Genomic DNA, 15,601 nt, shown 5'->3' on the forward strand with positions numbered 1-15,601 from the left:
CAGCTCTTAAAGCCCTCAAGTCTTTTCATGATAACACAAACTTGTCAAATTGTTTAGCTTAAGTCATATCGCATTCAAATCTAAAAACAGGAGTTCATCTAAATTTCTTTACAATCATCAACTTCACTACTGAAAATGTTTAACAATCCAGGTGCATGGGCTTAAGAACAAGTGGATTGATGGTGTGTCCAAATCCACTATTATTAATTTAATACCAGAAAAAAGGCCAATGGACCAGGCATGTGATAAAAAGTCTTTAGTTTTTTAGTTCAACATGGCGGTGTTTCAGGGAGTAGTATGGACTAAAACAATCAGATTCCCATCTCTTATTCCCTTTGAAAGGCCATTGCACCATTGGTGGACATGGAACACGACAACTACATTCATTTGAAAATAGCAAAACACTTTTGTAGGACAGGGTTTGTAGTGGTGTGAGTCAAGTCAGTTTGTGCACTGTCAGCAGACTCATAGGGACACGCTTATTAGATCGACCTGTATCTGCTGCTGTGCTCTGCAGGCACATCTGCAGACCCTAATCACCCCCCACTCTCCCTTATAAAACCAAGGTGTGTCTAGCCCTCCCATAGGTTGACTGTGGTGATCAGATCCTGAGTGCCGACTTGTTTCTGGTATTTGCTTTGTAATCAGAAGGTCACAGGCTGGAATACTGGTCCATACCATGGAATCTAAACATCTGAAGGATTTAAAATGTAAATCTCATATATTTTCATTCACATAAATGCCCTGCTTAAGGCTCGTCAAAAATGTGTCCAAAACATGACATTTTAATTTGGAAAGCAAAATTCTACCAATCCAAAAAACAAGCACATTACAAATCCAAAAGAAAAGACAGATCCGAAACTTGGTGAGTGGTTGCAACAGATCATGGATCCAGTTTTCAACTGAGAGTGCTCTAGAACAGATGGATTCCAGTTTTTAAAGAGTGACTTGACAAAGAAAAAAAAAAGGGCCTAATTGAAATTCTATCCTTTGCGTGTTTTCTATGTTAGCATGTTAGTTAGACTGTGGTGAAACAGATCTTTTTTTTTTACCACACGTTTAAAGTGTAAATTATACAAGACAAACCAAAGTGATTTTTAACTTCTGCGTTTAAACCTTTCATCATGTTTAGGTGCACACATGAACAGAACTGAGCATGAGCGCGCGCGCACACACACACACACACACTCTTTGATGTAACTTCAGCTCTTGCCATTGGCCTTGTCTGTCTGTTTCAGTGTTCAGTGGCTAAAGCTGGCCCAACAATGGTTTGCCTTCATCCCACAAACCCTGCCTCCACACACACACACACACAAACACACACACATACACATACACACACACACACACACACACACACACACACACACACACACACACACACAGCCCAGGGGCATAGTTGTGACTTCATGAAGAGTGGGATTAGCGCGAAGAGACTGGTGTATGTGGGACCTTGTGGCTAATAACAATGGAGCTCTAGCTACACGCAAACATCTGAGGAGGCCTTGAAAGGTTCAACACACACACACACACTGGAGACTGCCTTTTGTGCCAAAAATCACTGTGGGGAGATTATGGGAACTATCGTCAGATGCCCGGAAAGAACAGAAAACATCATTCCCTTGTTCTAATGATGCATAGAGGAGCTAAGCATGTGTGTAACAACACATCTCGAGCTGTGTAATTCACACCAGAAACTGATGCGCATGTGTAAGTCTTGCCTATAGCATTTCACAGAGTCGAGAGAATCCCGTGTGCACATAGAAAACCTCTGCGTGTTGAACAGGTGGTTAGCAGGCTGGCTGCTTGACGGCACTCTCAGTCTTTGCTTATCAAATCTGGGAGTGGCTTCTCCATACATGGAGAGCTTGTATCTGTAACGCTGAGCCTTTGGCTATGCAAAACTCACTTTGATCCCTTATCCACAACAGACTACAGCGTGGGAATCAAGTACAAAACAACGAAGAAAATTGGGATCTAGTGAATTAAAATGTGGTTTAATAAAGGGATGGTTAGGCCTTGGTGGAGGTATGAACTCTGCTGGGTTCCATTCTTTGTGTTATATAATTGTAAACTGTGTGTTTAGGTTTTACTATTGGTCTGACAATAGTTTGCTATCTATTGTTTGCTATTATTTTCTACAATCCAATCACTGCAACAATCATATCACACCACACTGACAACGAATCATAATCACAGATGAGACGTGTCTAAATCTGTGACTCACACACACACACAAACAGGTGAGTTATGTAAATTTAGCAGCAGCTATGGCCTCCAAAACACGTAATCTAACATAATCTGCTATCATCAATCTGGATTAACCCCGACTGAGAAGGAGGGAGGGGTATGAGTGGATCGAGGGTGAGAGATGGGGGATGTGGGGGTGAACAGTGCAGGAAGCAGATAATCTTGGTTTTAACTGAGAGTGAAAGTAACACACACACACACATCCTCCCACTCCACCCTCAGTATTCCCTCTTCCCTCTGTGACACAGAAAGCTTTATCGTATTCAATTAAATGTTAATCGGGAATAAGTAGTGCAGCCCGGCCTCTGCAGATGCAGTGATGCCAGATAGGTGGAGTGGTGTAATTGAAAGAGACAGGCTCAGAGGAAAACAAATTAAAGTTTAAACGCCAAGAGTCGTGTTGGCGAGCCATACTCTGAGATGATAACTCAAATCAGCTACGGGCAGATGCCTGTTGACCGCTTTGAGATGTGATGGGTAACAGACGAGAGGGGGAGATACTCTGTCATCGTATACCCGCCTCTATATTACCCAAAAAACTGCTCATAAATTACTTGTATCTCAAACAATGCACGAACAACTAATCACATATGAACACAAGGCTTGTCAAAACCCATGCAGAGGATGTGTAAATGATATGTTGGTGTGTGTGTGTGTGTTTCTGTGTGTGTGCAGGAGGAGGCAGAGAGGTAAGGGGCCCTGTTCAGCAATGTGGTTATCTGAGAAACTGAGAAACAAGGCCAGAATGGGAGGTATGTGCAGTCTGACCACATCTGCATGCACATCCGTGTGTGTGTGTGTGTTGTGTAAGGACAGGGGGGAGGGGAGATACGTTCAGTGGCTCACTCTGTTATCAGCTGTCACCCAAACTGTGAGTCTTCCCCCCACCTGCTTGACAAGTTATCAGTTGTCATGGATACAAACAAGTCATAACCCCTCCCCTCCTTCGTCATGTCCACACAAGTATGCACTTGTCTTTGCATGCGTGCACGTGTGCGTGCACACACAAACACACACACACACACACATAAGGTAGTTGAGGACACAGAAGTCGGGATAGTCTTTACTAACTTTACTCTGCAGCTGTCAGCTGTCAACCATCATGTTTCACTTAATTTTTTTAGCATTAAATGACTGGAAAATGAACACTTTGATATCCGTCAGTGTGATATAAAAAAACGACCTCAAATGACTAATTATTTACAGTCCTGGTTGTGAACAGTAACTTTGTTTGAGTATTGACTGGTTGTTGAACAACTGCTTCGAGACAGGGTTCAGTACATAAGCTCCCAAAAAACAATTTGTGTCTTCAATACTTTTTTGTATGAATTAAAATAAGACATGATAATATGACAGATGGTCTTTTGTGAGCTTTATGTCCCATTTGGACAGAACTACACCTGCTTGACATCACCTTCATATTAACAATACAGGCATGAACGTAGTCCTGATCTTTGCATAGAACCTTTAGCGAGAAAGCAAATAAGCAAACCTCCCAAAATGTTGCCATGTGCCTTAACAGTGTACACATTGACTGTGTAGGGTGACTATAGCAAAGAGTTCCTGGAGCTCAGTGTGATGCTCACAGGCAATTGAACACCGACTATAGATGTAAAGCTGGCCTCTCTTCAGTCCGCTTACCTAAGCATGAGCAGATGCTTTTTTTATTAAATACTCGTGACAAAAATACACTTCTGCAAACACTGTGAAGACGTGCACCATATTTATCCATACACGTGTTTGTTTTAGACAGGGGGAGTGTAATTACTGGTTTCTCTAGGTGTTTTATTGATCTTCCTAATTATAGACAGACAACATGTCTTAGAGCAAATAGTACTATTCCCCAATTCAGACAGTTTGTCAATAGTCACTCTCACAAAACTATAACTTTTGATCCCTCTACACCTTTTTTTCAAGAAGGTCAAAGGTCAGGGTCAATTTAAAACATCACCATACTGAGCAAGTTGTTGTGTTCATGTCCTAGATGTCAAGAGATTTTGACCTTCCCTATATCCCCATTTTGTTTTTGTGTTTTGGGGAAATATCACTCATGTTGCTGCATTTAATTTCTACCTATAGCACCAGCTCTTGATCTTGCAACTCCAGCTTTGCTGCAGTTTATCTGGCTGAAACACTGGTTTCAAGCACCAGCAGTCGGAGGAGATCAGGGTAATCTGATGTTGTATAAACTGCTGAGCAACTGTTTTGGAGCGTGAGGGTGTTTTGATAGCAGAGATGTTGGTGATTCAACAGGTTCTGGAAAGAAAGTGAAACACGACAGTTCTTCCACCTCAGTAAACAAGTTAAAATTAATCTTCTGGGAAATTTATACTTAAGTTTTGTTGGGATGCAGTTTGTGGAAAATGACAAAATCAGCAGAACCAGACAGACACACCAGTGCTGATAACCAGAACATTACAAAATGTGATACTCTGCCATTGAGATTTTTTGCTTACCTCCACAGTTTGAACTTAATAACAGTGACTAATATAGTACTTACGATGACTCCCTACTGCAGCCTTAAAATACACAAGTAGAGGAAAGACGTTTTAAGGAACAGTTTGCTTAAATGTCTTCCTGCTGGGAGTTAAATGAGCAGATTGATACCAGACTTGATATGAAGCTGCCATGAACAGCTGGGCGAGTGATCCGCATAAAGACAAAAAACCAGAGGGAAAAACCCCGCCTTTCAACCATTCATCCATTTGTCCGGTTCAGTTGTGGTTGCTGACAAACCTCTACCCAGCAACATTTCCAATAGCTCCTCCAGGGAAATCCTGAGGTGTCATTGAGGATATAAAATCCCCCCAGTGAGTTCTGGGTCTATCCTGGGGTCTCCTCCCAGTTGGACAAGCCCACAAAACCTCCAAATGAAGGTACCCAGGAGGCAGCTTAATTAGATGCACTAACCACCTCAGCTGGCTCCTTTCCACGGTGAGGGTGGGAACAAATCAACTGGAAAAGCAAAAGCTTTGCCTTTCTGCTCTGCTCCCTCTACACCATTACAATGTACGTACGAACAGCTGATCCCGCACCCATCCACTGATCAATGCCATTGAGACCCTTCCATCACTCGTGCACAAGATCCCAAAGATACTTAAATTCCTTCACCTGGAGCGGCAACTCACCCCAATCTGGAGGGGGAGAAATCCATGGTTTCCTGGCAGAGAACCATGGCCCTTAAATCAAGCCCACATCTCTGGCACACCAGCGTGTGCACAAGTGTTTGTATTTCAGATGTTATCAAGGACTGGGCATGTACAGGCATCTGTTTTCTGTTTCTCTGTGTGCCTGTGTCTGTTTAACACAGAATAGCGGACATTTAAAAAACCCACATCAATCCATGTGACCTTGTTACCTCCAGCTTTCATCATCATGTAGGGAGTAGATATTTCCACTCAGTGCAGCTGGGTCACACAAAGGTTTTTTAAATATTCATTTGATTTAAAATCTGTATTTTCACAGCAACAATAACAGTCAAAAGTTTTACAATATTCAGAAATCAAGTTTTTGACCTTATTCTGAATTTTTCTGTGCAAGACATGGGAAATGATTGAGGTATTAGAAGTATTTTTGGGACATTCCTTGAATAGCATATGTTAAAAATGCTTCTCTACTTTATTCTACTCTACTACGGGTTTATGGCAGTTTGCAAATAAGGGTGTCAGCTCTGTGCATTAAACACAAACCAACTAGAGAACAGGTGGCAAGGCTGGAATAAAAAATAATTAAAGCCTGCATTCTGGCCAGAAAAACAAACACACCCTTATCAACAGGTTGCGGAATTAGCATAAATATACGTCGTTATTTTAAGAAATTAAGCAGTGAGTCTTTATTTGCCACCAGTGATGATAAATATGTTTATATAATATTGTCAGAAAGGGAGTTGCCGTTATGCGTGCGTCATACAGACTGTTTATGTTAATCAGAGTATGTATGGCTGCAAGTAAAGAGGAATATTAATCGGAAATTAGTTTTTATTAGAGATGTAAATAGCAGGAATATTGTATTTTTCAGAATAAAACCAAAAACTTAAATATTTTGTGCATGTGAACTCCAGTGTCTCAAAAAAAACTGCTGCAGTATTTCATTGATAAGCACAAAAAGTCCAGAAGGAGTCAAAGGCGTGTGGAGTGTAACAAGAGCACAGGCTCAAGACTCACCTCCATTCATTAGAGCCGACAACAGATTTCAAGATTCGTGCTTCAAAAGGAGGATCAGCGAGCAACAGGGAGACGGCTTGTTTTTTTGCATGTGTTTTACATCGAAACAAATGAGGGAGCGGGCTGGAGAATAATGAGGGATGGCATGAGGGAGAAAAAAAAGAAGAGAGTGGAGTGAAAAGAGTTGGGAGTGATGAAAGAGAGACAGAAACTGTGAAAGAGGGTTAGCCTTTAGCCGAGAACAGGCTCTTAAAAATTAATACAGTGATCTGAATTCATCGCAAGTGCATTGAATAATTGAGAGGAGTCTGTGAGGAGAACAGATTGTGCGGACTATGACACAGAGAGGTTGGTGGGGAGGTAGAAAATGACGGGAAAACCAGAGAACAACAACAATCTGCTTTTCTTTTCCACTGCACATATTTTACATGCGAATACACACAGGATTACTGTATTTCTGTATGTTACTGGACTAACTTTGACAGGAAATGTGATGTGTCCACTTTCACAGGCAGATGGACAACGTGAGAGGAGCCTATCTGTTGAATTCACTACATGTGGTGAGTATGTGGTCACACCTATACACATGCTTCTATGAAGAGTTGGTCTGTCTACGAAAACAACTTTAACTCCACTGTGTTGATTTAACACAGAGTAAACAAATGAGATATGGGATGTTAATAAAGTTAAATTTCAAGTTTCCGTATACGCCAGTCTGCTAAGATCCTCTCACTATGGTCCTCATGACGAAAATGTCTGTAAGAGTACCTATGGACTTCTAAGCAGACATCTGCAAGCACAAAATGTCTGCCTGCTCTGACTGTACACATGCTCGTACAATATGTCCACTTATTTGAATGTAATGTAGGATCAGGTCGGCATGCATGGAACACCAGATTGATGCAAACCCTAATTTTTGTATGTATGGAACTAATGAATGGCGTGAACATGGGTATGCAACTCTCAGCGGACATGGAATGCAGATGCTATGGTCAAACCTTAAATGAGATGTTTAGAGGTTGAGAAAGAGCTAAGCTAAATGCTATTCTAGCTTCATATTAACAATATAGAGAGGGGTATGGGTATTTTCCCATCCAATCATTTGTAAGAAAGAAAATAGTTGCATTTATATATTAAAAAATGAACTATTATACTTACTTTTTATTTAAGGCAAATCTTTTAGATTTTGATATATATGACATATTTGATTGCATGTTTCTGAAACTTGTGTAACAACTTGGAGAAGGGCCATTCCCATTTCAACTTGACAGTACCCATGTGCACAGAACTTGACTAGGTCGTACAGATCGTACAGAACCTCCTCCGACACCTATGGGATGAAGTGGGAGGCTGACTACAAGCCAGATGTTATCACACCACACCACATCAGGGTTAGGGTTAGGTTCCAAAAAGGTCTTCCAGGAAAAGTGAAGGCTGCAAGCAGTACATTAAAGCACAAGGTTTGGGTATAAGATACTTAAAATGCACATATGGATGCAATATTACCATATCCGTATATTTTTGGCAATGAAGGCTAATATCAGACGTAATATCTCAGCTCCTTAAGGCTTTTAAAGAAAAAAAAAACATGTTCATTGATTGGAAATGGAACTAGAACAGAGCCTGGGGGTTTTCCTCCACGTAGAGGTCGAGCACTCCGCTTTAGGAGGGGTGCCTGGAGCTGGTGCGTTCCCATAACCCGTCGCCCCTTTACCCTCACACACCCTCGAACCCCTCCACTGGGAATCACAGCCAGAGGGCAGTTGTAATACACCAATTTAGAGCAAAGCCTGTTAATTTACTCCCTCAGCTCCCCCTCCCTTCTCTTCCTACTGTCTTAACACCCCCCTCTGACCCCCTCTGACCCCCTCCTCTCCCCTTTTTATTGCCTTTTTGCTTCAGCTCCTTGGCATGCTGCCAGCTCTATCTGAGAGGCCTCCTGATTGAGTACCTGAGCGCACGCACGCACACACACACACACACACACACATGCAAACCGTTTCCCAGCTAACCTTTTTCGGTATTTTCTGCTGCATTATAAGAATTTCTTTACTAGCCACTCATCTTACGGAGCTCCGATGGTGCTTACAAGTTTAAATTCCAGCCACTAGCCTGTAGTCCTGTAATAATATTCATGGTTGGGATCTTATCGCCCACATGAAGCTCATTTCACTCTGCAGTGATGGACAGTTGATGAAAAGACTAATGTTGTGAGGTTCTTTTGTCGACCCTTTCTCTTTTGTCAACCACGTCCCGCTCTGATAGGAATAATAAATAATTACAGTCCAGCAGAATTGACACTTTCAGCTTCGAAGGCCATTAAAATGGTAATCAACATGGCTGGTGGGCTTATGGGGGGACGGTTTTTCTCAAAGTCAGATGGGGGAATAAGTGGAGTGTAGGGTGGTGTGTGTGTGTGTGTCTTTCATGAACCTTTATTTGTTTTGGCCTCTGTTCAGAAAAAGGTGTGCTTCAGTCTTGTGATCGTGACTCACTGATTTGTGGTTTTGGTTGAACATTGGATACCTGGAACTACCCATCAATTATAAGAAGACTGATGTAAGTGTTAAGCAAAAATCTCAAGTTGACAGTAAACACTGCTTGCTGGGTTCTTAGAGATAATGTAATCTAGTGATTGAAGTCTAATTTAAGTCCTGTGTATGAATTAAGACCTGCAGCAGAGACTCAGTCATAAACGCCGGTGATAAGCCTGAACATGATCGGGCAAATGCACCGTATGTGTCTGTACATGTCTGTCAGTGTGGGAATGTATGGCAGGTTTAAAAACAAACATGGCCAAGTTTATTTGAGCTGGAGGGAACTGTATGTACCGTGTGTGTGTATGGGTGTGTGTGTGTGTCACCGAGACATAACTAGGTCTTGGCACATGATGGACAGCTGCTGGAACAGGACCCTGTTACACCAGGGTTAAGTAACACTAGAGCACAAAGTTCAGTGCAGCTAGGAATACTTGCACGCACACACACACACACATGCACACACACATACATACACACCAGTGCACCTAATCTCTTCATTATGCAAAGACACACACAGATGAAAAGAGAGTTACACGCTGAGAGTTACAGGCATGTTTACAGGGGGGCTATTTTGAGATGCAGTCCATCACTCCCCCGCCATACCAAAGCTTCTCTTAGCACACATTTCAGGAACTCCAAACCAGACCTTCAAGACAGAACTTGTGGTGGAAAACTCTTTACATGTGCTGGTATGATCTGCAGTACCATAAAAAAGGTGAACTGGTCTAACACACGGGCTGTCAAACTCTAACACATATAAATCAAGAGGGATTCTGACTCATTTCAAAATGTAGGATGTCTATAAAAGACCATGGTTTCAAATGTTGCATTATGCAATCAGGCTATTTCTATAAAAGTGTTCAGCTGAGGTCATAAGTGCTTCCATATCCTGACTCAGTTCAGTTCATTTCAGGTGAAAATCATCACATTCAGATTGCACTAGCTTTGTGAAATACCTGACCCCTGAACTGCTTACACATCAGCTGAGTTTCAGTACAGATATGAAACATTTTCCCCTTCTGTTCATCTAATAAAAGAACCCAACATCCCCAAAGTTAAATGTCTAAAAATGTCAATTCATGTCTATTAACACAAATGGCTGCACAATAAATTTTCTTCACACTTTGTTGTGTAAGAACGAGTAAATGACTGAACACTGTTAACACTCTATTAAAAGCATATTGAGTGTCTCCTCTCAGTTAAAGACAATCCGCAGTGATAACAGATTTCCTGGTGTTGTGCTTGGCTGTCTCCAACCTACTTTTACTGGGGCTAATGGTTAACTGACAGAGATATGAAGCAGAGTGACGTAAGTGGGAACCTGGGAGAGAAACCCAGTGGGATTACTAGGATTTGTTCAGCAAATCTCCTCAACAAAGGTGCCCTGCATGGCTGCATGAAACTGTAGGTGTTCAAACCCGGCCCTGTGTGGAGGTGAAACCAAAGAGTCTCTGACAGTGAAATGGAGAGCAGAGGGGCCCTGACAACGTCCCTGTATGAAGGCAGTCGTCTGAACACCTGGCTCTGCAGGCCACCTTTGGTTCCGTGGGCTTTTTTACTAAAATGTGCAGCCTGTGACAGGTTCAGGCCTTGAATACAAAGGAACCTGTTTGTCAGTTTGGTGCCGTGGAGATGAATCATCCGAAAGAAGAGCGTATCTAAACTTTGTGTTGAGACACAACTGGAGTCTGTGATGAATAGAGTCTCTTATAAGAAGCATATAAGAAAGGGCATAGGCTGTGAGCTGCAGCCGACATTTATTGACAGAGCGAGCGTAACACTAAACCACCAGCAGCCTGGCCCTCATGCCTGAAATTCCAGGACTAACAGTCCTGCATGGTAACGATGAACTTGGCCTTGACTTGGTGGGGGCTACACATACACCCCCCCCATCTTTGCTCTCCACTTGACCATATCACATAGCAAAACCTGAGAAGCCCTTACAAAATATGGCCTATATGTTCCACACCCCATGGGGTTGGACCTGGGTGTTAATCTCTGCTCTCTGACCTTCCGCTGCATCTCCCCTTGCCTCCCCTCACCCTCTCTTTTCGCGGGCTCCATATGTCTTTTTGGGTCGACCAGATCGCTGCTTTTTAAAAGAAGCTTAAACCCTCAACGGCTCACCCAAACTCAGCAGCAGCAACACAGTGGTTATGTAATTCCCCCGTGGCAGGATCAGCAACCTTGGCAGTTGCCTACCTGACCCAAGAGACTGACACGTCCCTGCCAAGGTTTACATAACAAATGGCAAACAGGGCAATACCTCTGTGGCTACAGTAGCACAGCGGAAATTCAGCTTCTGTATATAAAAGCATGTATTCACACCTGCAAAAAGGCTAAAAGAACAGATCACACGGAGATTACATGTGCAGGAGAGGTCTTCTCAGGATTCACATTTTCCCTTTTGGCATTATGGGTCAAATTGTGTTGTTTACATTCAGCTCCTTGTCCCATTAGTGGATTTGCTGCTCTTCAGTAAACTGCCTTATGTAATTGTCTCATTCTCTCGTCTTAAACAGGGGGATTGCGTCACTCAAAATGGGCCAGTGCGTTTCCAGTCAAACCGGTTGCAACGTATCTGTTTGCTCTAATTCCAAACATGTGACTGTGAGGAACATCATGCACACATTACTCATCAGGAACAAAAACATAAAGATAATAGACATTAATCTGATGCAAATGCTGTCGGACTAATTTCTATTAAACCTCTGCAGGATATCATTGTTTTGGTCTCTTCATCACGTGTAGGTCCCCAAACCTCTTGCATCTATTGAGCTTAAATGTCATCTGATGAGATTTTAGTCTTTTTTGCCTTAACTGTATTTTGCATTAGAATGATAATAAAAAGCAATGGTGACTCCCAGATGACACCCGAATAATGGCTCATAATAATAAGACTGCTTGGGTGCGTGCGTCAGTGGGTACACAAGCCACATGCTTTTTGTTTTTGTTTTGATGGAGGAGGGAGGGGGGCTGGCTGGGTGGGATGGAGTGACTCAATCTTACCTTCCATCCTGCAGAGCTGTTGCTGTCGCCTTTGTCCTTGAAGTAAGGGATGGATCTCACCATCCAGTCGTAGATTTGGGACAGTGTCAGTCTTTTGTCCGGTGCGCTCTCGATGGCTTTGGTTATCAGGTCGGCGTAAGACAGGTTCCCCCAGGCGTTGCGGCGGGACGAAGCCTTCCTCGGGGTCTGCTGTGCGGCGAGGCTGTTGGGAGTCAGCGCCGACGGGGAGTGCGTGGAGAGCGGGGAGCCTCCGCTCTCCTGGCCGGGGGACGAGAGCGATCCGTCGGCTGCCACGGGACTGTTGCTGCTCTGGTCCTCCGCCGCCACTCCGGAGCGCGTTGGGGTGGCACCGTCCTCCTCATCGTCCTCCTCCTCGGGGATGATGTCTGCCTCGATGCTCTCCGGCTTCCCCGCGCTCGAGTCCGGTCGCGGCAGCGGCCAGGTGCAGGATCGGGGGCGCTTCTGGGGCTCGAAGTCCGGGTCGATGGCCACGTCCAGGTCCGGTATTGGCTCGGCTAGCTGCGCCTCGGCCATGTTCTCCAGCTCAAGTCTCAATCGTGGCCCCGCTTTTTTTTTTCCAAGTTACAAGTGAAGAAACCGGGAGCTGTCAAAGTCGCGTCCCATGAATGCGCGCTCCCGTCCTTTGTTGCTATTCCACACGAGCTTAGTCCCAAACGGGGCCGAGCGCAACTTTGCTATTCTCTGTGGAAAACATGAAAACAATATAAATACAACCACAGCAGAGCCAAGTCAAAACACAACCGATCACATGTAATAAACCACAGCTGATGACCAACACATTCAACGCTACAATAAAACCCGTTAGAATAAATAAAAAAACGTCTCTTATAATAAAACAAATCTGTAAAATCCAGCCCTGGTGCCCGGACCATGGATCTGAATCCTCCTGCTGCAGATCAGTGGAGGAGAAAGTGCTCCAGCCTCGTCACACAAATCGCATCTGAACTCTTTAAATGGAATACCTTGCACGATACTTCGCTCCGTGGATCCAAGTGAAATATCAATAAATTCAAAAAACTGAGGAAGAAACTAGATCCCGGTTTGTCCACAGTCACTTCGCGATGCCATCTTCACTCTCCTCTTCTTCTCACTCCTCAAGTGCAGCGACGCACAGACAAGTCAGTGTGGAGGAGGATTGCCACCTCACTCTGGGTTACTACTGTATCCCCGTTTGCTCTGCACTCACACTCACACACACACACACACACACACACACACACAAACACACACGTGCACACACACATGCACGCACGTCCACCACCAAGGCCCGGCCCCCTGGATCCTGTGCATGGTTTCGCCTTTTAAAGAGACACAGCGAAGTGAGCTCAGCTGCAGGGACACGTCCTGACATGTTGCTGATGGACACGAGAGGAGAAGCTTTATAATGTGAAGTCCTTCATTAGGGTTTGAAAATATCTGGTAGATGAAGTGTTTGCAGTTTGTATTGTAAAGGATGTGTTTTGGTGTCAGTGCAATAACACACTGGTCCACAGGTGTGCTACAAGTTCAAAAAGGCAGTTTAGGACTGCGACCCACAGATGCATCTGATCAGACTGTCTCATATATTGCACACTATCTCTTTAACTCATCTAACATGGCTTTTTCTGTATTTCTCTTTATTTATCTGACTTGTCTTCAGTGTCATTTGCTGTATTTCTCTTTATTTATCTGACTTGTCTTCAGTGTAATTTACTGTATTTCTCTTTATTTATCTGACTTGTCTTCAGTGTCATTTGCTGTATTTCTCTTGTATTTTATGCCTTGTATTGTCTTTTACTGTCCATTTTTAACATTACAACTTTTTCTGTGTTTCTTTTATCTCCCTATCTTTATCGTTACTGTTCTTTGCCATGATTGTAAAGCACTTTAACTCAACTGTTGTCATTATTAATTTATTATCATTTTAGAAAATAATCCCTTTTAAAAAGCTGACATATTCATATGATTACAAGGATGAAAATGCACTTTTATTTCTTGGTGTTCTACAGTATCACAACTGATTCAGTTCCATTTGTATATAATCTATACTGGAAGTTATTTTATTTTGACAGGCTACACATGTGACTAATGTATGGGTTTTTTCAAAATAAAAGCACGTTAAACATAACACCACACATATCCTTCACTGCGATTTCAGGTTTCACTAATATTCCCATGATCCTCTTGTTGCTTCCTGTGTGAAGGCTGAGTGTCACTTTAATCAGGCTGTCAATCACGCTTGTCACGTTGCCCTGACCACTCCCCCTTTCTCGGAGTTGAGGTTGACGTCATCCCGTTTATTGGCCAGAGAAAAGGATCCTGTATGGTCCTTCATCCTGTGAGTGATGCTCTGCGCCTCCTCCTCCTCCTCCATCATCATCCTCCTCTTCATCCTCCACCTCCACTGGATCAAAACAGCCTCGTCCGCGTCTTCTTTGTCTCACAGGACCGTGTGCAATGCGAGGTGCGCGTGCTCGTCGGTTCTGTGCAGGAATGCGCGTTCACAACTGACCATAACAAAGATATACCTTTAATATTGCTGCGTGGATTTGTTATGTGTCAATGCAATTAGCTTTTTAATGTGTGTTTTGACAAATCACAATATGTCACTATTATAGTATATGAAGGTGAGGGCATCGCTTCAACACACACACACACACACACACACACACACACACACACACTTGCAGCATCAGTGTGCAGGCTGCACTGCACAGGATTACAGTAGATACAGTCAGTCTAGACACTTTCACATTGTGCAATTGTTTTGTTTCCTTCACATCAAAGAGAATACCTGATGCAGCAGTTTGGCTCCTGCAGAGAACTACAGAGTTATCTGTCCGCTGGATGTGCAGGGAGAGTGTGTGTGCAGGCAGAGATAAAACTTGTGAAAAATATTCTCAAGTCAAAGCCGTCTTACTATTAAAATAATAGTAGAATATATTCCTTTGTGATGCTGCTCCTATAGTGAGTACATGATATTTGCTTTTGTCTGTTCAATACTTCATCTCTTTTTGTTTATTGAATGCATCAGCGGAATTATCCATCAAACAGACATAAACATAAACTGACATAAACTGTTAAAGTTTATAAGCAGTTCCAATTCTGCACATATACGGTTATATTATACGTGCCAACTGCAATATTTTATGAGTCATGTGGAACCAAAAGCATGTCACACATGAACTTCAAATACAAGGCTGCTGTATCTCTGGCATTGGGCCAATTCATCGTGAAGCAAAAACGAGCAAGCTTCACGTCACGTGCCCCATTTGAAGGCTGTGATAGTGCTGCACAAGGGCACAGAAGTGCACAAGCAAACCAAACACACACACACACATACAGCCTCCTCCAGGTTGGAGCCATGTAACACAAGGTTGGTATAGTACAATCCAGTGACCTAGAAACTGTATTTGCACAATGTGTGGAATCCGTCCAAGTATTCAACATACTTGTATTTGCGGTTGTATAACTCAGTTCAAATCATGCTCATGTTGAGTGACATGAGTGTCAAGACACCGTTTCAGTTTATGAGACAAGAGAGAGACAAAGGGTTTTTTATCTCTCTTCTGTCAGCATCGAGACTGTGGTCCAGAAAGGATGGAGACTGTGACCACTCCTTTCAACCAGCAATATTCA

General features: G+C 43.1%; 1 protein-coding gene and 1 long non-coding RNA gene across 2 annotated transcripts in view; one reads left to right on the forward strand and one right to left on the reverse strand.

Annotated features, from left to right (window-relative positions):
- The window catches only part of foxo3b (forkhead box O3b), a 42,243-nt gene extending 28,984 nt beyond the window's left edge, over positions 1 to 13,259 (reverse strand). The window contains exons 1-2 of the mRNA XM_020097707.2: positions 12,946 to 13,259; positions 11,963 to 12,664 (exon numbers count right to left, since the gene is read on the reverse strand). Coding sequence (XP_019953266.2) covers positions 11,963 to 12,496 — 534 coding nt within the window. The 5' untranslated portion in view covers positions 12,497 to 12,664; positions 12,946 to 13,259. The remainder of the gene's footprint in view (positions 1 to 11,962; positions 12,665 to 12,945) is intronic.
- Positions 1 to 15,601, forward strand: part of LOC138405553 (uncharacterized) — a 61,281-nt gene that overhangs the window by 43,117 nt on the left and 2,563 nt on the right. The window contains exon 2 of the long non-coding RNA XR_011239316.1: positions 6,925 to 6,973. This is a non-coding gene — a long non-coding RNA (uncharacterized lncRNA). The remainder of the gene's footprint in view (positions 1 to 6,924; positions 6,974 to 15,601) is intronic.

This window comes from Paralichthys olivaceus, chromosome 19 (assembly GCF_024713975.1).
Source record: "Paralichthys olivaceus isolate ysfri-2021 chromosome 19, ASM2471397v2, whole genome shotgun sequence".
Taxonomy (NCBI): domain Eukaryota; kingdom Metazoa; phylum Chordata; class Actinopteri; order Pleuronectiformes; family Paralichthyidae; genus Paralichthys; species Paralichthys olivaceus.